The following is a 23,773-nucleotide window of genomic DNA, read 5'->3' as shown; positions in this document are numbered from 1 at the left end:
GCTTGGTAAGGTTGGGATTCAAAAAAGATCCCGAACGCTTATGGGGAGATGTTGGTTCATTTCCATAAGAGATGAAAAAAGAGATTTTTTTTTTTTTTTTATCCTCACCCGAGGACATTTTTCCATTTTTTGTTCAGGTAGAGTGGGAGGGAGAGAGAGGAACAGAGAGAGAGAGAGAGAAACATCGATGTGAAAGGAATACATCGAGTGGCTGCCACCCGCACAACCCACCAGGGCCGGGGACAAACTGCAACCGAGGTATGCGCCCTTAGCGGGAACCGAACCCGGGTCTCTCAGGACCGCAGGCCGACGCTCTAACCGCTGAGCCAAACCGGCCAGGGCAAGAGATGCTTTTAATTAAAAAAAAATCCTTAAAGGATGATGCAATTGGGATTGTGTCTGCCATTTCTATATATCTGAATTATTTAGCATGGAATTGTAGAGAATTTTAGAGAATCAGGGCCTAAACCACAATTTTTAATTCCTTTTTCTTAGTCCCATGGTTTACTATATGAGAGGCAAAAAGGGATAAAGAATGAGGGCTGGGTTCTAAAAGGGTTACTAATGTTTTAAAGGGTAAAGGTAAAAATTTGCAAAAGGTGGAAACTATGGATATTGTGTTGCTTGCATGACCTTTGCTCAGCCTTTTGTTGAGTATGGATAAGGATTATCTGGATTATCCACAAGGCAATGGATAACCCAGATGCCAGATGAGATACCAGACCAGTCCAATTGCAAAATGGACAATGGGCCAGACAGAGTACATCAGCAGGAACTGGCAGAAGCTAAAAGTACAGTATATAACGACACCCCAACTCTGATTCAAGGCTGAACTCTTTTTCAGCTCAGCCCACCTGCACCCAGGCGCGTGCAATATAGCCATATTTCTCTACACTGGCCTTGCGTTATGGATGTGATCTCCCACTTTGCTCCTCTCCCCCATTTACTACATTGGGCTCATTCTATTCCTCAGTTATCTGTAAAGCATAGATAATAGCCTCTACCACGGATAATTGTTTATGTATGTAATTTCCCAGACTCAGTAATTACTCAGAAAATGTTTTAGTAAATGAACTGCTCACAAAAGAAATTTAAGGCCTTTTCCTGTATAAAGTGTCACTATGTCTGATTTTTCACCAGTTGTGCTAAGGTAACGGCAGGCAAAGATAACAGACACAGCGCCCAAACACGTCCGGAACACTAACCACGCTCCGAGGTGAAACTACAGCCCTGCTTCGCAGCCCGCGCTCGCGCCGCCTCAGACAGACAGGTCACCTCACCTCCCCAGTCACACATTTTCTCAGAGCTCCGCCCCCCAGGCATGATAGGTAGCTAGCCTCGGCCAATGGTGGCACAACGCCGTAGGCCTGGTAGCCAATCAGTGGTAAGGAGCCCGGAAAGGAGCGGGGCCAAGTTAGAAGCCGCTGACGAGCCAGAAGGGCGAGCAGCGTGGCGCGGCGCGGCGCGGCGCAGCGCGGTAGCAGAGGTAAGATGGCGGCGCTGCTTGCTTTACGTCTTTGCAGTTAGACTGCTGCCTTGCCCCTTCTGCCCCCTCCGAGCTGCTACTCTGCCTCGATCAGCATCGGGGTAACTCTCCTCCTACTGGCTCCCAGGACCAAGATTCTCCGGTGCCCGGAGCCTTAGGACAAAATGGCGCTTGCACGGGCAGCCGAGGACGGGCTGGGCTCAGCAATGAGCTCGGAGGCGGGCCGGGACAAAGGCGGCGTGCAGGGAGGCGGAGGCGGGGCGCGGCTCTGCGGTGTTGCTGCTGCCGCGTGGGGCCGGCGCTGAAGCTTCCCGCTCGTGTTGCGGCGGTGCGAGTCCTTCCGATACTTTCAGCGCGGTGGTGTTCGGGGCGGGCGATCCTGGAGGGAGAAGTGGAAGTGAGGCAAGTTCCCTAGTGCCCGGGGAGACCAGGACCAAGGGGAGATACGGAGAATGTCTTCTGTTCTTTAGAAACTACCCGCGGTCGGCCCGGGTATTGTGGGAAGAGGAATTTTTGGCAGGGGTAAGGGCTTTTTGATCTTTTGTGTGATCCTGCAGGTTTTGGTATGAACAGGATTCGGATCCACGTCTTGCCGACCAACCGGGGGAGAATCACCCCAGTGCCCAGGTCTCAGGAGCCCCTCTCTTGTTCATTCACTCATCGCCCATGCTCGCAACCTCGTCTGGAGGGGCAGGAGTTTTGCATTAAGCACATCCTTGAAGACAAGAATGCACCCTTCAAGCAATGTAGTTATATATCGACGAAGAATGGAAAAAGATGTCCCAGTGCTGCCCCAAAGCCTGAGAAGAAAGATGGGTATATATATATATATGTGTGTAGATGTTTTTGTTGTTTGTACTTTTAAAGTGAGATCGTAATGGGGTATGAAGTGGGCTTGGACGAAATTGGGATTATAAATATATCCTTGCGGGGAGGGTGGAAACAAACGGTGAAACGGAAAAGATACAATTTCTGGTTGGGTCACTCAGCTCATCTCTTCGAATCTTCTCCCTTATCTTTAAAATAAAGGAGTATTCTAGATTTTTCTTAACCCTGGGGTCCATGGCTCTTCAGGCCATCTCTGAACCTTGTTAAGTAATATGCAAAATGTTTATTCTTCTGGGAAAGGTTTCATAGCTTTCATTACATGTAAAGATATCCATGCAGGAGCATAACTTGGGTAGATAATTCTGCATATACATTTTGGTTTTAAAATTGTGTTCAACATCTTATTACCTACTATGTATTAATGTTGAAGTAAAATGTAGAGTTGCCTTCCAGAACTAATTTTGACAGGTGAAAGCGAATCTCTGATTTGTTGCGGTGTCAGCATTTTTATAGTTGGAATGTTTTGTTTGATGGATAGAGCATTAGGTTATGCTACCTGCATTTCCCTTTAGTAAAACCAAATGTGTTGACCTTGGGCCAGTTAAATTACTTGGCCTCACTGGACTTTTAACTCTTTGTAAACGAAGATAATGGTCATTTTAACTTCCTAAAAATTATCTAAAGATCAGTGGGTATGAAAATCATTGAACTTTCTCAAGAAATAACCTATATGAACATAAAATGTTAATATTTTGTCTCCTTAGGGTGTCCTTCTGTGCTGAACATGCCCGTAGGAATGCCCTGGCACTTCATGCTCAAATGAAGAAGACCACTCCAGGGCCTATGGGTGAAACACTCTTGTGCCAGCTGAGCTCATATGCTAAGACAGAGCTGGGGTCTCAGACTTCAGAAAGTAGTCGCAGTGAAGGCAGCCGAATTCTGGGTAAGGATTTTCTCTCCTAGAATGAAAAAGGAGGAAGAAAGGTAACAAAAAACTTATTTTGGTTTTAGCACAGTGCCTTGAACATACATGGTACTTGATAATACAGTATTATTAATTCACTGGTAAATTGGTGAGATTCCAGGATTGCTATGTTGTTCACCAATTCTTTTCAGTTTGAAGTAGTGTGTGCTTATGTATGTTTTACTGAGTTTATGACTATTTTCTTCATTGCTGTTTTTATGTTTATCATCTTTGCTAGGTAAGATACTTATTTCAGGAAACAAAAATAATTTTGAGTTGGACTTTCTGTCTTTTTGAGGGCATGGTTAACTCAATTTTAAGATTTGGGTTGATGTGTTAAGTAATGTAGCTTTGTGTGGTGGAGTTACAGAGGTGGGAAGTCTTAATGGCTGCTCTCCCTTCCTTGCCTCAGATGAAGACAGCTGGAGTGATGGGGAGCAGGAACCCATTACTGTGGATCAGACATGGAGAGGTGACCCTGACAGTGAAGCTGATAGCATAGACAGTGATCAAGAAGATCCCTTAAAGTAAGTTGTAATTCCACATAGGCTTTTAAATATTTTATGTAGTTAGTATGTGGAATGTAGTACTGGATACTGTTAAAAGATTAATAACCTTAAGAGGGTTGAAGATAGCTTAGCTATTTTTGAGCAGAAATAGCTTCTGTGAATTCACGTGTCATGATTCACCACCATTTTCATTTGAGGCAGGATTTGATTCGTTTTTAGAAGTTTTGTAATTTGGGAAAATTTTTGGATGTTAAATTTTACACCTGAGAAAGTATAGGGGAGAAAATAGGAAATTTCTTGGATGTAGGAGCGGGAGGTGGGTTGAGAAATGCTTAGATCAGTTAGAGAAGAGAAAGTTGATGTGAAGGCATTCTTGGCGTAAACCTCAGGAATAATAAAGTGATTGTATTTGAATAACTACATTTTTGCAAAGTAACATTTTGGTTTTTTTTTAAGAAAAATAAAAAGACATTTCAATAGTTTCCTTTGGTTTCACGCCTAAGAAAGAAAAACATTTAGAAACCAGGAAGTGAGTAATCAGCCTAATTATATCTTACTAAGGTTCCTGTCTTCATGGAACCCATGATCATCTTAGGAGTTGTAGAGACATAAAAACATTGCTATTCCAAAGTCTCATATTTCTGTGTCTCATGGTTTGGGTTTAGTTTAGTTTGCTAGACTACACTGTGTTGTCAGTTCTTACAATTTTCTTCATTACCTTGGCTTCCGAGGTTTATAAGAAGTCATTTAGGGTATATTTTTCTGAGTAGAATTTCATCTGTTTCTCTTGAGTAATCGCAATGTAGTCAGCAATTCAGGAAATACTTTTTTGGAAAGTCAATTTAAGTTGTTTGAGAATGAATGTTTGTTTTCTAGCAAGATTCTTTCACAGTAGTAACTTTATACCAAGCATATTTTTTATTTTATTTTTCATTGTGCTTCTAGAAATGCCAAACTTGCTGTTGTGAAGAGGTATATGCTCTGTAGGGTCACAAAGTGACTGCTCGTGTGGTAAAACACTCAGCTTTGAAGGTCCAGAAACATGATTTTATCATAAGTAATCTAGAGAAAGAAGATCAGTCTCTAGAGGACACATTCATACTAAAGAAACTTATAAGAGACTGCCATATAAACCAAAATACCAGTTATGTGAGAAGAATAAATGTTACAAGAACTAGAAACTTGATTTCAATTTCTCCTAAAAGGAACACCCTAAGGGGAAAATAAAGCCCCAAATATGTGCAACTATTAGGCAATGAAATAGTAAGGCTTTCTTTTTTTGTTGTTTTTTTTTTTATCCTCATCCGAGGACATTTTTCGATATTTTGTTCAGATAGAGGGAGAGGGAGAGGGAGAGAGAGAGAGAGAGAGAGAAACATTGACGTGAAAGGGACACATCGAGTGGTTGCCACCCACACGACCCAACCAGGGCGGGGGACAAACTGCAACCGAGGTACGTGCCCTTAGCGGGAACCGAACCCGGGTCTCTCCGGACCGCAGGCCGACGCTCTAACCGCTGAGCCAAACCGGCCAGGGCAGTAAGGCTTTCTTTGATTTTGTCATTGTGATTATCCAAAATAAATTTCAGCCCACTAAAATATATGCATTTTTAGGAATGTAAATAGAGTTGTTAAGTGTCTGTTAATATTAATATGGTTACATAGTACTATCTTGTTATATTTAATCCAAGTGTTTAATGCAGTTCTCTAAATTAAAAATTTTCATTTTTGGTGCCAGTGTTGGTCATAACTGGGGCCACATTTGGAATCATTATCAATTTACAGCATGTATTTTCACTGGCTTGTTTCAGACCGGGTACTTTTTGTATTTATGATGTCATTAGAGATTTATCCTAACTAGAGTTATTATTGGTGTAGTTGTGCTCCCCCACGTCCCCCGTAGGTATATATCTTTGTGATTTCCCTCAAAGTAACTATTTACTTAATTGCTTTGTAAAAAGTAATCTGTATCCCTGGCCAGTTTGGCTCAGCGGTTGAGCAACGGCCTACGGACCAGAGAGTCCGGGTTCGGTTCCTGCTAGGGGCACGTACCACAAAAAAAAAAGTAATCTGTAAAAGCTCATTTATAGCAACATCCAGTACTGGTGAAGTTTTAGCTTAAGAATAATTGTTAAATCTTTCTTTAACTTTTTATTTTCTTTTTCTCTTTTAATCCTCACCTGAGGATATATTTTCACTGATATGAGAGAGAGAGAAACATTGATTGATTGCCTCATGTTCAAGCCCCAACTGGCATCAAACCTGAAACTAATGTATGTGCCCTGACCAGGAGTTGAACCTACAGTCTTTTGCTGTATGGGACAATACTCCCAACAAACTGAGCCACTTGGCCAGGGCCTTTCACTTTTAAAAATACAAGTTTTATGATATGACTTCTGAAAGCATCCAGAACTTGTTTTAGTAAAGGCCATTTCAAGTAATTGAGTCTTTATTATTGTCAAAATAAAGAAATTTGGAGAATGCTCTTTAATAAGAGACACTGTTTAATGGGATATAAGGTGACCGCTTTCTTTTTTAAAAATAATTTTTCATTCAATTACCGTTGATATACAATATATTAATTTTAGGTGGTACAACCCAGTGATTAGACATTTATATATAACTTATGAAGTGGTTGCCTCAATAAATCTAGTACTCATCTGACACCATATATAGGTATTACATTATTATTGACTATATTTCTTATGCTGTGCTTTATAGCCTCATCACTATTGGGTAACTACCATTTTGTACTTCTTAATCCCTTTACCTTTTTCACCCATCCTCCGATCCTACCTCCCATCTAGCAACCATTAAAATGTTCTCTGCATCTGTGAGTATATTTTCTGCTTTTTTTTTTTTTTTCATTTTTGTTTTAAGATTCCACGTAAGTGAAATCATAGAGCATTTTTCTTTCTTTGTATGACCTATTTCACTCAGCACAATACTCTCTAGGTCTATCCATGTTATAGATGGCAACATTTCATTCTTTTTTATGGCTGAGTCATACTCCATTGTATGCACCACTTCTTTATCCACTTGTCTATTTTTTAAAAAAATATGTTTTTGTTGATTTTTTAGAGTGAGAGAGAAAGGGAGAGAAAGATAGAAACATCCATGTGAGCCCACAACCCAGGCATGTACCCTGACTGGGAATCGAACCCTGGGACGATGCTCAATCCACTGAGCCACATTGGCCAGGCTATCCACTTGTTTACTGATGGACACTTTGGTTGCTTCCATATCTTGGCTGTTGTAAATAATGCTACAGTGAACATATTGATGTATGTGTCTTTTTGATTTAGTGTTTTGGGTTTCTTCAGATAAATAACCAAAAGTGGAATTGTGGCTCCTTTGTTTCTTGTTATAGCATTTTTAAAAGTCTGTTTTGTCTGTTGTAAGTATTGCTACCCAGCTTTTTTATTTTTGTTTCCATGAAATATCTTTTTCTATCCCTTTACTTTCAGTCTGTGAGTGTCTTTTGATCTAAAATGAACCTCTTGTAGACAGCATATGTAATGGTCATTCTTTGTTTTCCACTGAGCCACCATATGCCTTTTGATTGGGTCATTTAATTTATTTGCATTTAAAGTAGTTGTTGATAGATATGTATTTATTGCCATTTTATTCACATTTATTGTCTTAAAGATTTTTTTTTATCCTCACCTGAGGACATTTTTCCATTTTTGCTCAAATAGAGTGGGAGGGAGAGAGAAGAAGAGAGAGAGAGAGAAACATCGATGTGAGAGAGATACATCGACAGGCTGCCACCCACACGACCCCAACCGAGGCCGGGGACAAACTGCAACAGAGGCACGTGCCCTTAATAGGAACCAAACCCAATACTCTCTGGTCCACAGGCCGACGCTCTAACTGCTGAGCCAAACTGGCCAGGGCCGACCAGGGCTCTTAAAGATTTTTTAATATATCTTGCAATATAAGTTTGGTGGTGCACTGCTTTAGCATTTCTTATGTAGGAAGCACTTTATCTGTCCTCTGATTCTAAATGATAGCTTTGCTAGGTAGAGTAATCTTGGTTTTCATCACTTTGAATATTTCCTGCCAGTCTCTTCTGGTCTGCAAAGTTTTTGTTGAAAAGTCAGCTGACAGTCTTAGGGGAGCTCCGTTATAGGTAACTAACTGCTTTTCTCTTGTTGCTGTTAAGATTCTGTCTTTGTATTTAACCTTTGGCATTTTAATTATGATGTGTCTTGATGTGGACCTCTTTGGGTTCATCTTGTTTGGGACTCTGTGCACTTCCTGGACTTGTATGTCTATTTCCTTCACTAGGTTATGGAAGTTTTCTGTTATTTTTTTTTTCAAATAGGTTTTTCAATTGCTCTTTCTGGCACCTCCATGACGGGAATGTTGGAATGCTTGATGTTGTCCCAGAGGCTTCTTAAACTATCGTCATTTTTTTGGATTCTTTTTCCTTTTAGTTGTTCTGATCTCGCCCCCCCCTTCTTTATCTTTCAAATCTCTGATTTGATCATCTATTTGATTTCCTGTAGTGTGTTCTTCATTTCAGTTAGTGTATTCTTCATTTCTGACTGGTTCTTTTTTATGTTTTCTCTCTCTTTTTTTGCTTTCTATCCTGTTAAAAGTTCTCACTGAGTTTGTCTACTCTTCCTCTAAGTTCATTGAACATCCTTATAATCAGTGTTTTGAATTCTGCATCTGGGAGATTGCTATTTTCCATTTTGTTTAGTTTTTTTTTCCTGGAGTTTGTTCTGTTCTTTTATTTGAGACATGTTTCTTTTTCTCCTCATTTTGGCCTATGTGTATTAGAGCTGCTACATCTCCTGAACTTAGTAGAGTGGCCTTATGTAGCAGATGTCCTGTAGAATCCAGTGGCATAGCCCTCCTGGTCACAGGAGTTGGGCGCTCCAGGTGTGCCCCCGTGTGGGCTCTCTTCACCCTCTTCTGGTTTAACCTTGATTACTGTTGGCTTGTCAGTGGGAGAGATTGACTCGTAGGCTTATCAGCTGCAAGGATTGGCTGTGACCACCTGGAGGATCTGTTATGCTGGGGACAACCCTGTGGAACAGGACTTGATTTAGCAGGACTCTGGTTCTTGCTGAGTCCACCCCTTATATGTGTCACTCATGGAGGTGGTTGGGTGATGCTCTAGTGTGGTCTGAAGTTGTCCTAGGTGTGCTGGCTCCGAGGTCTCCTGGGAAGTGCAGGCCAAGGTCAGCCACTGCTTGTGCCCTGCCCAGGGCCACCCAGCATGCGCTACAAAGTGATCTGCAGATGGTTTCTATTTATACTGAGCTTGGGGGTGTCCAGGAGAGGCCAAGCTGCGATAGTGTCATGCCTCAGGCCACTTAGCAAGGTGAATGGACCATGCTGAGGCAACATGCTGCTTTTATGAGAGACTTTAGCAAAGTGCAATCTGAGCCAAGATAGACTGAATATATGGAGAAGCCAGTGGAAACGGGGTGGGCTTTCAGATAGTTGGGGCAGAGTCTCAGGTAATCAGCAGGGCAGGGCCAGGCCAGCAGTGTTTGCCGGGTTGAGGGAGACTCTGGTATGAGTTATGGGGAGGGCTCAGCAAAGAAACAGTGGCCTCTGACATCACTCTGTCTGGGAGAAAGCTGCCTCTCCTGCCTTCTCCTTGATGTCAGACAATTCAGTTCCTCTTCGGATGCTACTGCCCTAGCAGCAATGGAGCTCAGACCAAGTAAGTCAGTCAGTCCATGCATTGGCCCTTTGAGATGAATGCCCTCCCTCGCCCTCTGCCTCAGTCTTCCTGTATGTCTCTGGTGCCCCTCAAGCTGCCTCCCCTCCAAGCTTAGAGGGAGAGAGTCTGATAAGTCCGTGCGCGGGCCCTTTAAGGAGCTGCCTGGGGCTCCAGCCGCTGCAGCTTCCCTGAGCGGGGCACCTGGTGTGGGACGAGGACCCCTCAGTCCTCAGGAAGGACCTTCCCAGCCAAGGTAGCCTCCTGATTTTTATCCGCCACACGTGGGTGTGGGACCCGCCCCTCCCGCCTCCGCCCTCCTACCAGTCTGGATGTGGCTGCTGCTTTAATTCCGTAGTTGTAGGACTTCCATTCAGCATGATTTCAGGCGGTTTTGAATGATGGTTGTTCTGTAGTTTAGTTATAACTTTGATGTGGTTGTGGGAGGACGCCATCTTGAACGGAAGTCCCAAGTTACATGCTCTTGACTGGGAATCGAACCCTCGATCGACCCTTCAGTGTGCAGCCTGACAGTCTAACCACAGCCAAACTGGCCAGGGTAAAAGTTTTATTATCTTATAATTGGTAGCAAAATTTAATAAAATTGATGTGGATCATCTCGATCTTTGGTAATTAGGGTTAACTCAGGTTACTGTATTTTGAGAATATTGTCAAGAAAATGAGCTAAGAATAGTGATTAGCCATTGTGACCAGTGTTAGCCATTGTGACCAGGTAAACTCTAATATAGTCCAATATAGGAATATTTTTTGTTTATTTTATGTAATCCTCACTGGAGGATATGTTTTTATTGATTTTTAGAGAGAGAAAGAAAGATTGATCGGTTGCCTCCTGTATGTATCCTGACCAGGGATCAAACCTGCAGCCTTTTGGTGTAGTATATAAATAAAGAATCCTACTTCGCGGAAATTCATTTATCGCGGTAGAGTCTGGAACTGATTAACAGTGATAAACAAGGGCCAACTTTCTGGAACAGTGCTCTAACCAACGGAGCCACCTGGCCGGGACAGGAATCTTGTTTTAAGTTAGAAGTTCCAATTCTTTATCTTTTGTACTTTAATTAAAATATATTGAGATACATACTATAGTAAATTGAGCACTTTTAGGTTGTCCTAACTAATAAGTCATTTTTAATTATTAGTTTGAATAAGAATATAGATTAATAAAATTTTTGAGTGTTTATAATACATATAACTGAAAAATAATGAAATGTCTTTCCTTCTTCATATTGTGAGGTCATGCATTAGTGTCCATTCTTGGAGATTTTTATTCTTTCTTTCAACTTGAGTGGTAAAATGTATAAAGAGATTTCTGTTAATAAGGTGATTGTCTCAGCACTGATTACTTATTAAATAATGCCTAATATCTACCCTTTTCTCTTTTTAAGCTTGGGTTTTAATATTGTGTTTTCTTATGCTTTGCCGAATTTTCTATTCCAGACATGCTGGTGTCTACACAGCTGAAGAAGTGGCCCTGATTATGCGTGAGAAACTAATTCGTTTACAATCTTTATACATTGATCAGTTTAAACGACTTCAGCATCTGCTCAAAGAGAAGAAACGACGTTACTTACATAATCGCAAAGTGGAACATGAAGCTCTAGGCAAGTTTTGTGCTAGTTCCAGCAACCTATTGTAGGTTCAGCATGTGAACCTACATATTGGTGGTAGTTACCTTCATCTTTGTTGGTATCTGGAGTGGAAGAAAATTTCCTTTTAACTGCCTGTCTTAGGGCCCAAGATTTTTCTGTTTATTGTTAATTTGGAGATGAGCCCTTGAATGATTGGTTGGCAAATAACATCTTGGTTGTTGTGACTCTCCAGGTAGTAGTCTCCTGACTGGCCCAGAGGGACTTTTGGCCAAAGAACGAGAGAACTTAAAGCGTCTAAAATGTCTTCGGAGGTATCGTCAGCGCTATGGAGTAGAAGCCTTACTACATAGGCAGCTGAAGGAACGCAGAATGCTCGCCACAGATGGTGCTGCCCAACAGGTAATTTGTGTATATACTTCTAAGGTGTATAGATTTGCTTAATTTATAAAGTTAGAGTAATCATCAAAGCACTGTTGTACAGTCTTGACTCTGACATCTGACTTATTGGATGTGGGGTATATTGAAAAGAGCAGTTGTCTATCTGGAAGTCTGGAGACATGGGTTCTAGTCTAAATTATCTTCTGACCAGTTCTGTGCCTGCACTGATCACTTCTCCCGGCCTCTCCTCTTATCTGCAAATTAAGGGGTTGCCACAGATTTCTCTTTGATTCAGAGGTTCATCAGTTCAGAAATAGGCATAGGTGAAGTCCAGTTTCCTTGGGAATCTTGTTTTAGAAGGCAGGAAGAAAGGTAGAAAAATAAGAGCAATGCCTGGCTGGTGTGGCTCAGTGGGTGAGCGTCAACCCATGCACCAAGAGTTGTCAGGGCACATGCCCAAGTTGTAGGCCAAATCCCCAGTGAGGGGCATGCAGGAGGCAGCCGGTCGATGTTCTCTCTCATCGATGTTTCTAGCTCGCTCTCTCCCTCTCCCTTCTCTCTCTCTAAAATAATAAAGAAAAATATTTTTATTTTAAAAAGAAAGAAAAAAAAACATTAAAAAAAAATAGGAGCAATGACTATTAGGAAGTAAGGTTGGTAGGAAGCAGAATTAAGTGATGACTCTTAAATTTGTTCCTCAGGCCCTTTGTCTCTGCTTCAGTAAGAGTTATTTCATTTCTATATTTTATTTATTGAAGTTCCACATAAGATTACAGTTTCAAAAGGGTTCTGCTGAAAGAAAAAGTAGTTTGAAAATCATTAGTCTTTATCACACTTATATAATGTGGAGCGATAAAATTCAAATTAGGGTTGATTCATTTTTGCACGAGAGTAAAAACATTTTTTTCCCTTTACATAGTATTGGTGAATAAATTTAAATGTTGAGTTTTCTAGCTTTTAAAAATACCTTTCTTCTTGCTCGGCCGGGTGTGGCTCAGTGGTTGAGTATTGACCCATGTACTAAGAGGTTGCTGGTTTGAGGTCAGGACACATACCCAGGTTGTGGGCCCAGTCCCCAGGGGGGACATGCAGGAGGTGCCCATTCGATGATCTCTTTCATCAATGTTTCTGTCTCTCTCACTCTCTAAAATCAATAAAGAAAGAAATTTTAAAAATGTACCTTTCTTTTTTTTTTTTTTTTTTTTTTTTTTATCCTCACCCGAGGACATTTTTCCATTTTTTTTGTACAGATAGAGTGGGAGGGAGAGAGAGGAAGGGAGAGAGAGAGAAACATCGACGTGAAGGGACACATCGAGTGGCTGCCACCCGCACGACCAACCAGGGCCGGGGACAAACTGCAACCGAAGTACGTGCCCTTAGTGGGAACCGAACCCGGGTCTCTCCGGACCGCAGGCCGACGCTCTAACCGCTGGGCCAAACTGGCCAGGGCAAAAAATGTACCTTTCTTACATATAATTAAGTATTCTCATAGGTAATTGGTTGTCTGTTCTTTTGTGGGTTGGTTGGTATTTTTTGACTTATCTGTTTTTTTCCGTTTTAGGCCCATACAACTCGTTCCAGTCAGAGGTGTTTGGCTTTCGTGGATGATGTTCGTTGTTCTAATCAGTCTCTTCCAATGACCAGACACTGCCTTACCCGTATCTTTTTACTTTGTTCAACTTGCTAGCTAGACTTAAAGGCTAGTGGGAAACACTTGCTTAATTGAAGGTCTTTGTTATCCTTTGGCCCTGAATCAAGGCCAACAGTTTCCTGAAGCTGCTGGTTTCAAGCAGGAGCCTAAAGAAATGTCTTTCTATGGTCTGTTGGCCATTTCAGAACTTGGTAAATGTAATGGTCAATTCATTAGAAAGAAACATCTTGAGTCATTGGTGATAGATGTGGGCTAATGATTATTTGTAGTCAGTTAATGCTGGGATTTCAGAATACAGAGATCCCTGATTTAACTTGTTCATTTAAATTGTAATACTGTTAAATCCAGTTATAGCAAAAAAAAATCTAACCATAATGATAGGACAATTCTGAACTGTGAGCTTCCTTTGAGTATTATCCTTTTGTTTTATTTATTTATTTATTTTTGGTACATGCCCCTAGCAGGCATCGAACCTGGGACTCTCTGGTCCACAGGCCAATGCTCCAGCCGCTGAGCCAAACTGACCAGGGCTCGAGTATTATCCTTTTGTATGGTCAGTGCCCTAACTTGTATTTTTAGACTTCAAATTAGCAACTTATGTTTCAAAAAATGGGATAATTATTCCCTAGTTAATTTGCCTTTGAGCCATCATGGCATCTTTTGATTCTGCTGTGGGGACTACATTTACTATCAGGCTATAAAACTTTTTGATCTGTTTATTATATTGTGAAAGTACATTTTTATTATGGATGTTGATTGAGAAAGTTACTTTCATTGTAAAAGCCTTTGTTAAGTGTGAAGATCTTGATTATATGAAAAACAAATCTTGTTGGATTTTATTTACCTGGCAAGAGAGAAAACACTTGGAGAGTAAAAGGAAAACTGATTTTTTCTATTCATTTAAAAAAATATTTTATTAGTTTATTATTGCAACAAATGTCTGCTAAAGGATTGCTGTCCTTAATATATAAAATACTTGTGCAGAGTAGTTCAAAACTGAAGTTAAATGCTCAAACATAATTGGTCAAAGGCAATCTTTGGACAGATTTAAAAGTAGAAGTGGCTGGTAGTTGACTAGTGCTTATTACTATAAATAAATGAAATAAAACAAGTGTTAATCTATACATTTGATGCTTATATATATTTAATGAGAATGAATTTCAGAAGTTGGTGGGGTGATGAAATGAGCCCTCTAAATGCTGCCAGTGGAAATATACAGTGATATAGGCCTTTTAGAAAGCAGTTAGACAATATTCATATTCTTTGATATGATAACATCACCTCTGGGAATTTATTTTAAGGAAATAAATGCAGATCATTATTACATAAAATTTCCCTAATTGGAGACTGTCTTAAAAATTTCAGAGTTGGGGAAGAGGAAAATAATGATACAGCATAATATGTAATATGTTCTGTCATTAAACATTTGATAAACTTTATGAATAATTTGGGAAAACATTTGATAATAGAAGTAGGATATGGTGTTCTGTAGAGTATGTTTTAACAACATGGAACTAAATGCTGGGAAGAAGTGTGACTGTTTTTGGGTGGTGGGGTGATGAATGCCCTTTTTTTCTCTGCTTTGTACTTCTCAGGTTTTCTTCAGTGAGTTTCAGTTACTATTTTATAAGTCAAAAAAACCCCACCAATTTATAGGTATTAAGGAGTTTAGAATTCTTATAGTACTATACTCGTAATTTATTAGAATATTAATATTTTAAAAGGCAAAGTTGAATATGAAATGTATTTGAAAAGAGAAGGGAAGTGTTTTTTTCTTTTATGCTCTTTTCCTTTTCACTGCATAGTTGCCTAAGTCACTTACCCTTCCTTAAGTCCTTATCCCAGAGAAAGATGCGACTGCCATTGGTGACCTGTTAAGTCTTTACTCTGGTCTAATGGAGACAGCCCTGGACTGAAAGTGAAGGACGCAAACTCTAGTTGTAGGTCAACCATTCCCTTCTCTTTGTCTCTGTTGTCCCCATCTGAAAGGAAAGGGGGCGAAGGAGGATGGGGGAGTGGTTTCTAGGATATGTGGTATTAAATAAGAGACTTGGGAAAGTCCTTCAGATGGCATGAAAAAACATTTAATTTAATGGATTAACATTTTATTATATATTTTTTAATCCTCACCTGAAGATAATTCTACATTTATCCTCAGATGGAGCGGGAGGGAGGGAGGGAGACAGGAGAGAGAGAGAGAGAGAGAGAGAGAGAGAGAGAGAGAGAGAGAGAGAGAGAAACATCAATGTGAGAGAGACTCATTGACTGGTTGCCTCCCGCATGACCTGATGAGGGCCAGGGACAAACTGCAACCGATTTACATACCCTTGACTGGAATTGAACCTGCGACTCCTTGGTCCACAGGCCGACGTTCCAGCTGCTGAGCCAAACCAGCCAGGGCTAATGGATTAGCATTTTAAATATTAATGATTTAAATAAGATTGGATTTAATAAGCACATAGAGACTGCAAGTCTGTTCCCATTGGATTTGTATCTTTGTTCATTTGATCATTTTCATTTAATATTTTTTTTCTATTTTTTGTTCCATTAGAATAGAGATTCTCAACTCGGGGTCATTTTGTCCCATTTGGCAATGTGTGGAGACATTTTTGCTTGTCATAACTCAGATTAGGGGTGCTACTGACATCTAGTGGGTAGAGGTCAGGAATGCTGCTGAACACCCTACAATGCACAGGACAGCCAGTAGTTATTAATGTCAAGGTTGTGAAACCCTCCCTGTCTTAGTGTAAAAGATTGAAAGAAATGGCTTTATTCAAGAATTTTTATTTGGTTTAAAAATTACAATGTGCATTACTAGATTTTTTTTTTTAGTTTTTTAAAATTAATATTTTTGTTCTTTAATTTATTTTTCAATTACAGTTTACATTAAAAAATCCTGAGAATAGCCCGGCCAGTGTGGCTCATTGGTTGAGCATTGACCCATGCACCAAGGGGTTGCTGGTTTGATTTCTGGTCAGTGCACATGCCATGGTTGTGGGCCCAATCCCTAGCGGGGGCATGCAGGAGACGGCCAATGTTCTCTCTCATTGATGTTTCTCTCTTTCTCTTCCTCTCTCTCTCTCTCAAATCAATAAAGAAAAAAAATTATAGAAAATTGTACTTTCTTAAAAATAAGCCCAAGTTTGAAATAATAGGAAAATAACCATGCATAGTATTTTCAGAATTGATAACACTTAAGTAAAATGTAATTTGTAGAGTAACTTGAACTGGAATTTTGTTATTTTTTTCTAATCATGATTTCAAGCCCTGGTTGGTGTGGCTCAGTGGATAGAGCATTGGCCTGAGCACCCAAGGGTCTTGGGTTCGATTCCTAGTCAAGGACACTGACTTGGGTTGCAGGTGCGATCTCTGGCCCTGTTGGGGCGCATGTGGGAGGCAGCTGATGGATGTGTCTCTCTCTCATTGATGTTTCTTTTCTTCTTTCCCTCCCTTCCACTCTCTCTGAAAAAAAAAAGTCAATGGAAAAAATAACCTTGGATGAGGATTAACAACAACAACAAAAATGATTTCAGTTTTGATTCATCCTATAGAGCTTCTCTGTCAATTTGGAAATAATAGCCCTTTTCTGCTTCTAGCCTTGACATTGGCTGTTCTCATAGCTCCTGGAACGTTCCTGGATTACTTTCTTTCTGTGGGCTTTCATAAACAAAATTATTATCTTCTCTTTCTCTTTGGGATAATAAAAGGACTCCCCTGTACTGCCTGCTCCTCCCCCAAAAGGGTATGGAAATAGGATTTTACTTTCTTTCAGGATATTGATAGCTAGTCACTATTACTAGAGCTTCCATTTTCCCTGGTCCTCTGCTGCTTTAAACGTTTTTATCATGTCAACATTTTGGAAACAAGGTTCAAAAAGTATTTGCCAGTCTGCTTAATGGAAAAGTAACTTTGTGTCTCTTGACTCTTGGAAGGGGTTGGTAGAGGCCTCTTCAGGCTATTTACATTTGCCATGAGTTTCTTCTGAATAAGTTTAGATTCCTAGGATTGTTACTGCTTTTTGCTTAGCACTGTGTTTTCAGATATTTTGTGTTTGACTTTATATGGGAGAATAAGATTAGTGTCTTTAGTTTAAATGATTAGGATCTTGAAATGGAGGTTGGGGACTAGTTTTAAATTATTGGTAGAGCTAGAATTAGAAAAATTGCTAACTGCAGTTGGTGGTTCTGTGTCAAATGTAACCAATTATTTTATGTAGTCCAGACCTTGAGTTTTACATGGTAGTCACCTTCTCTGTTTTGTACTGCCCATAGATCCATTTTATTTCCCTTGACCATTTTTCTACAGATATCTGTCAGGACACGAATCAGGTTCTCTTCAAATGCTGCCAGGGGTCTGAAGAGGTACCCTGCAACAAACCAGTTTCTGTAAGCCTCTCTGAGGAACCCTGCTGCCCACTGCATTTCCAGTTGCCTCCTCAGATGTATAAGCCCGAGCAGGTACTGTCTGTGCCAGATGATCTGCAAGCCGGCCCCATGGATCTGTACTTGAGTGCTGCTGAACTTCAGCCCACTGAGAGTTTACCTCTGGAGTTCAGTGATGTAAGTTAGAGAAGTGTGCTCTGGTTGGCCCTTGAAGCAAGGCCTTATTTATTATGGTGAAAATAAGTTAGTCTTTTGTGGTCAGGAGAGTTGATGAAGTTTTTGAAATGATATTCGCATGATTATTAGCCTATTCATTTAGAGACAGTTTAAATTGGCAGGTGTTTTTCTGAGGGAATGATAAGGGAAATTGTAAACTAAGGGACATTGGAAAGTCAAGATTATGGTTGGATTTGGTGCAGCCAAGAAATTTGCTACCTACCCACAAGGTGAGTGATTCACTAGAATCTTAATACAAACAAGTTCTGATATCTATGCTTGACAGTGTAAATGTATTTTGGCTCTATAGTAGGAGGTTTCATTTCCAGATTAATGTGTATCCCAAGAAATTACTCTAAACTTACCTCTGGTTACTGTTTTTCAATTTTGATGTTATTATATATTCTGTTGTATATGGACTAGAACAACAGTGTTCTCTCTGAGTATTTACTTTTATAGCCTTAGAAGGAAGTATAATCCTCTGCCTTTTTCAGCTTGTCTTTGATTTGTCCCAGCCCATAAACCCAGCTCAGATTTTGTTTCCCTGATTAGCACTATCCTACTATTTGACTTTAGGAACCAATTGACATTCCATCTCTGTCTTGGCACTTAGCTTAATCTTTAGCCTTCTGGATAAAGGTTTTCATTATTGCGAAGATAAGTCTTTTGAATTTCATAATAAAGGTATCTTGTGTATAACCATGACATGTTTAAGGGGACAGATCTAAATGGAAAATTCAGTATAGGTGGAAGCAAGGTTCGGGTGGCCTAAAATTTACTAAAAAAGATAAACTAGGTCAGGGTAATATCTGGGGAAAAAGGCATTAAGAATAAACTGATTGCAATTTTTTTTTCGTAATTTTTCCTTCCTTTATTGGGATTATATACTGTCTATAGGTATAATAAATTTACAGTTTTTATTACTTTATAATAAAGTTTTTGTTATAATGCAGATTATAATTGCTTTTTAAAGTTTCTTTCAAAAAAGTTTCTTTGACAGATTCATAGGACATGAGAACTAGAAAGAGACCTTAGTGTTATTATACCTCAGTGTTTCCCAAACTTTTCCACTGGGATTATGTTGAAGAGAGTAAATGAATAGGTAGCTCTAGATTGGGGGGGGGGGGGGCAGATTTTTATCTACTCCTTCATTTTATTTTTATTAATCCTTACCCAGGGATTATTTTTTCCATGTATGTGTGTTTTTTTTTTAAGAGCTGAAAGGTGGGGTGGGGAGAAACATCCATGTGAGAGAGACACATGGATTGGTTGTCTCCTGCATGCACCCTTACCAGGGTCATGAATTGAACCTGCAAACCAGGTATGTGTCCTTGACTGGAAATTGAACCTGTGAACCTTTGGTGTGTAGGCCGACACGCTAACCACTGAACCACTCCAACCAGGGCTACTCCTTCATTTTACATGTGAAGAAAACCCAGAAGGGTGCTTTTATTTTTAATACATAGTAATAGCTTTATAGAGTCTAAAATATAACCTAATAACCACTACATCATCAAATTCTGTTCAAATATTAATGTACATATGTAAAAACTAGCATGTGTTTTATATAGATGTACTAGATTATTAATGCTTATGTCTCATAATTTCTAGAGCCATTTCTGTTCTTGTCATTTTGCTTTTCTCCTTTCACCTGTTTTTTACCATATTTATTTTAAATGATCTTTCTCAAACATTTGATAATCTAGAGTTAAGAAAAGAATGACTATTCCAGTATGTTTGAAGATATAGTCTTGTTTGCTTTTTGGAGAATATTTACCCAAAATATTAGAGATTGTAAGATGTGATTGTAGGCAACTATGTATCATCAAATCTGTTCATCTTTATATTTGGCATGGATTTCTTAAAGAATGTATGAGAAAAAACTTTACTTTTGAGAATCCAGTGGATTTTTCTTTTTTTTAATCCTCACTCAAGGACATTTTTCCATTTTTGTTCAGATAGAGTGGGAGGGAGGGAGAGAGAGAGAGAAACATCGACGTGAGAGAGAGTGGTTGCCTCCCACACGACTCAAATCAGGGTTGGGGACAAATCGAAACCAAGGTACATGCCCTTGACCGGAATCAATCTTTGGAGGTAAAAATTCTCCAGAAAATGTTGAAACAAAATTCAGTTTTAGAAAAGAATTTTTGTCCTCCCACAAATTCTGGATATATTAGTATAAAATTTTGCTGGGAAAAAAATGATTTCTCAATTATATGAATTTCACCAAGCAATTTTTTTTACCTGTGTTCTGTCTTAGATATATATCATTTCTACAACTTATTAATAACTTTTGATAAGTTTACTCATGGGAGGGCCAGATATGAGCTATTAATATGGATAAAAATTCATCCTTTCTTTCTGCACTTGATCTTAGCCAAAAGGCGGAGAAGCAATGAGCCTTTCATTCTAGATAATACACTTGCTTGTTTCCTGTGCTTTGATCCAAGGATGTTTAGCAAGGAACAACCCATTACTTAATCCTATTACTTTGAGCTTGCTCTGTGAGTTGTGTGTGGTTTTTGAGATCAGAACAAAAATGGATTATATGTTAAAATGTTTTGATGCTTCCTGTCCTTAAATATTCCTGTTATTGTAGGCTTTTCTGCTGATTGTTTTTTTCTCTTACTTTAGTTTTTTTTCCCCAATTTTAATTCTTGTAACAGACAACACTATGAATATATGAGAAAAACCTTTTCAGTATCTATTTTCCTTTGAAAACATTACCATACTGTTGTCATCTTCAGACTTGGAAACCTTTTGTCTCACCATTTAAATTTGTTATTTTAAATTTCAAGTTAATTGTTTATATAATAATTGTACATAGTAAAATAATAGAAGGAAATAGTTCACTGTCTTAGCTGTATGAGAACACTGGTTTCTGTGGATATTATAGAAGTTTCTGAATATTACATATCTGAATGTTAGGTAGCTGGCTGCATCCTTTCCCCTGTGCCTTTGCTTCAATTAAGCAGCTTTAAGTCCAGAGTTCTTTACTTACTTTTTTTTTGGTTAATCCTCACCCGATGATATTTTTTCATTGATTTGTTTGTTTGTTTGTTTGTTTAGAGAGAGCAGAAGGGGGAGAGGGAGAAGCATTGATTAGTTGCCTCCTTCACTGGGCAGGAATCAAACCTGTAACCCAGATAAATGCCCTTGACTGAGGGCCTACGCTCTAACCACTGAGCAACTCCAGCCACTGCTTTACTTACTTTTTTTTTTTTTAACTTGTCTTGAAGATGTGAGTCTTGTTTTTGGTTTTTGGTGATTTGCAGATCAGTGAAAGGGAGAGGATTTCAAACTCTTTAAGACTTACTTATTTCAAAGCCTAGAAGTAAGTGGGCTTCTCGTGCAATTATATTACTGGAAACATAGAGTCTCTATAAAGTAGATTGGGCATAGGGGAGTACAAACCCTTGAGTAATTTTCCCACTTAGACAGGAGAGTTTAGGAGTAGCTTCTTAGAAAGTGGTGACATGAAAGGCTGTTTGACACATTGTCTGAACCTTTGTAAATGCTTTAGGCCCTGAATCAAGACCAGTGGTTTATTGTAGTTGTTGGTTTCAAACAGGAGCCAAGAGCAGTGTCTTCCTGTGTTGGCCATTTAGGACTCCAGTGGGAATGGCCTATTCAATAGGAATAAACATAGTCTTAGAATATAATGTCTTTTTTCTTTCTTCCTTTTTTTTTTTTTGATAGAGCAATTGGATTGTGTTAGGTTTAAGAATCAGGAATTTACTCTGTGGGAATAGGGATTTAACCAAATATGTATTTTGTAGCTATTAAGAGGGACTTTGAGTTTTTTGGTCTTTCTCATTTCTCTCTTCTCTCCCTTTCCCTCTCTTGCTCACTGGCTTGCTTTGTGGCTGTTAGGACATTAATCAAGCAATCTCATATTGTCCAATATTTTAACGCAATATTTAAGTTTAATTTGCAAAGATGCTGATTGAAAAACATGTTTTTCTAAGCTACTGTGGTGGGTGTACTTTATACTTGGCAGCAAGTAAACAAATGGATCTTATCCCATTTGTTGGACATTATGGGAAAGTCTTTGTTTGATTCAGGGTAGGCAAGGGGTAAGTGAAGTATGAGGAAATTGCTTTGTGGTTTGCTGAAAATTATGCCAATTTTAGCTCATTGGTTTCCTTGGTATTGCTGATAGGCTTTTCTCTTTCTTTTCCTAGGACTTGGATGTTGTGGGTGATGGTATGCAGTGTCCTCCTTCACCCTTGCTTTTTGATCCTTCACGAACCCTTGAAGATCATTCAGTCAAAGACACTGCTGAAGGCCCAGTGGAAACTTTGGCAAGTGAAGAACAACCCCAGCCAGGCCTCCCTCATATGGTCACACAGCCAGGCAGAGGATTCCCTACTGGCTGTCTTAGCGTGTACTCCAAGGGAGTGAGTGGGGTTGTCCTCACATGGAGACTGTTCTTCAGATGGGCTCTTAGAGAGAACCTCTGGTTCTCATATCTCAGAGCAGGGCACAAATTTTAGTTATATAAGGAATCTAGGTAATTTTCCCTTTTAAGGGAGAGTTCACTAGAATTGTTTTCATGATAGGGTAAGGATAAGTAATATGATTTGGTTTCTTTCTCTGGGCCTTGGGTGGGATATGAATGGCCCTGACTGAAGACCAGCAGTTATGCTATAGCTGTTGGTTTCAAGCAGAGGCCCAAAGGACCATCTTCCTGTGATCTGTTGGTTGTTCTGGAAACTTAGCACAGAATGGCTGTTTTATATGGAAGAAACAACCCACAGCTCTCCCTGCCATTGGGAGAGCCTCAGGAATGCTTCAAGTAATAACTTCTGACTTTAAGGGTCAGGGACAGTTAAGTATGGGGAAGAGCAACTGCCCAGAGCTATTTTATTTATGCTGTCATGTTCTTGTTGCTATGATACATGGGCATTGATAAGTCAGATTCATGCTTCAGACCACAACAAATGAATTTGTAACCAAAGTGACTTTCTTTTAACAGGGCCGGATGCAGATGGCCGGAGATGGGTGCAGATCCCAGGGATCTCGAAATTCAGAGAAAGCCTCTGCACCATTGCCTCAGAGTGCAGTGGCTACTGCAAATGGGAAGCCAGAACACACTTCTGTCAGTTGATAGTTTGTTTTGGGAACCATTTGAATTTCCCATACTTTAAACAAGTATTTCTGACCATTTCTCTCTAAAGGACAACCCAACTACTTTATTTTTCTTCTGGGTTATTGAGTGCTATAGTCAAATGTACACCAAATTTTGGGGGAAGGGACTAATAGTGTCTAAAAGTTATGAGTGTCTTCCCACTCTGGGCAAGGAAGAAAAAGATAGGTGAATCCTGTCCTAGCAGCTGGGATTCAGCGAATATTTGGGACTCTGTGCCTATAAATAGAGAAATCTTTGTAAGGGGAGTTCCCAAGCCTTGGGAACAAATCCATATAGGTGTTTAGATGGGAGCTGTGTACCCCTGGGATATTGATGGACCCAGTGTCTGGTTATTGCTATCTAACAGTTTGTGTTTTAGCCTTTCTCACTTCTCACCTAATTGGGTAATCTGAACTCCCTTCCCCCCAGTAAACTCTGACCTACAGCCTCAGAAAATAGCCCACAGGACTGGGTCTTCCTTAACCATCCTCTTGCTTCTAACCTATGTAAATTTCTGTAGTGACTATCTTATGTAAGATACCATAAAAAGTTATTGTATATAGTTTCTATTAAATGTTAAAATGGTATGAAAATATAAAACAATCACTTGACTGCATGTTTTGTTTGTATTTGAGAGTATATATACATTTGGGGGTGGTCCTTAGGGATGTGTTTCTGATGGGAAAGGGAAGAAGGGCAAAATATACTTCCATCCCAAGAAGTAAATATATTTCAGTAACTTCATTTTGGTTTGCAGAATAAAGACCTGTTAGAAGTAAACAGAAAGGAGTGGGACCTCCCTATTAAAGCCTACTGGTTCCAAATATCTTCCTTTTCACTCTCCTCTGTGCCCCCTACTTGTATTCCCATTTCTATCTCAGTGCCTGATTATCATTTTAAAATTCTGTAGGCATGTATATGCATAAACCCATACGTATA

General features: G+C 39.6%; 1 protein-coding gene and 3 non-coding genes across 7 annotated transcripts; all 4 read left to right on the top strand.

Moving 5' to 3' along the window:
• The first annotated feature begins 1,437 nt into the window (after positions 1-1,437).
• On the top strand, positions 1,438-23,524 carry KANSL2 (KAT8 regulatory NSL complex subunit 2). 4 transcript variants are annotated; one of them, XM_036252670.1, is made up of 9 exons: positions 1,438-1,486; positions 2,044-2,302; positions 3,079-3,257; positions 3,691-3,805; positions 10,925-11,088; positions 11,309-11,475; positions 13,016-13,112; positions 17,411-17,664; positions 21,888-22,662. In XM_036252670.1, the coding sequence occupies exons 2-9, from the start codon at positions 2,052-2,054 to the stop codon at positions 22,197-22,199; spliced, it is 1,539 nt and encodes a 512-aa protein (XP_036108563.1). In that variant the 5' UTR covers positions 1,438-1,486; positions 2,044-2,051; the 3' UTR covers positions 22,200-22,662. The 4 variants fall into 4 exon arrangements, with proteins under 4 accessions (XP_036108563.1, XP_036108564.1, XP_036108565.1 ...); XM_036252671.1 differs by lacking the exon at positions 1,438-1,486 and adding an exon at positions 22,682-23,524 and having other exon boundaries at positions 1,813-2,302; positions 21,888-22,007; XM_036252672.1 differs by lacking the exons at positions 1,438-1,486; positions 21,888-22,662 and adding an exon at positions 17,813-17,933 and having other exon boundaries at positions 1,818-2,302.
• Positions 13,197-13,333, top strand: LOC118624865. The gene has a single exon (XR_004958527.1). It is a non-coding gene; the product is annotated as a small nucleolar RNA SNORA2/SNORA34 family (small nucleolar RNA).
• Positions 21,224-21,352, top strand: LOC118624867. The gene has a single exon (XR_004958529.1). It is a non-coding gene; the product is annotated as a small nucleolar RNA SNORA2/SNORA34 family (small nucleolar RNA).
• Positions 22,322-22,458, top strand: LOC118624866. Its single transcript, XR_004958528.1, has one exon. It is a non-coding gene; the product is annotated as a small nucleolar RNA SNORA2/SNORA34 family (small nucleolar RNA).
• Positions 23,525-23,773: the final 249 nt, after the last annotated feature.

This window comes from Molossus molossus, unplaced genomic scaffold (assembly GCF_014108415.1).
Source record: "Molossus molossus isolate mMolMol1 unplaced genomic scaffold, mMolMol1.p scaffold_m16_p_10, whole genome shotgun sequence".
NCBI classification, from domain to species: Eukaryota; Metazoa; Chordata; class Mammalia; order Chiroptera; family Molossidae; genus Molossus; species Molossus molossus.
The sequence above is the reverse complement of the archived record's forward strand: the minus strand, read 5'-3'. Positions and strand labels throughout refer to the sequence as shown.

Coding starts and splice junctions, on each gene's coding strand:
- KANSL2 (XM_036252670.1), top strand. CDS start 2,052: ATGAACAGGATTCGGATCCACGTCTTGCCGACCAACCGGGGGAGAATC. Junction 2,303..3,078: donor AAGCCTGAGAAGAAAGATGG/GTATATATATAT, acceptor TTGTCTCCTTAG/GGTGTCCTTCTGTGCTGAAC. Junction 3,806..10,924: donor GATCAAGAAGATCCCTTAAA/GTAAGTTGTAAT, acceptor TTTCTATTCCAG/ACATGCTGGTGTCTACACAG.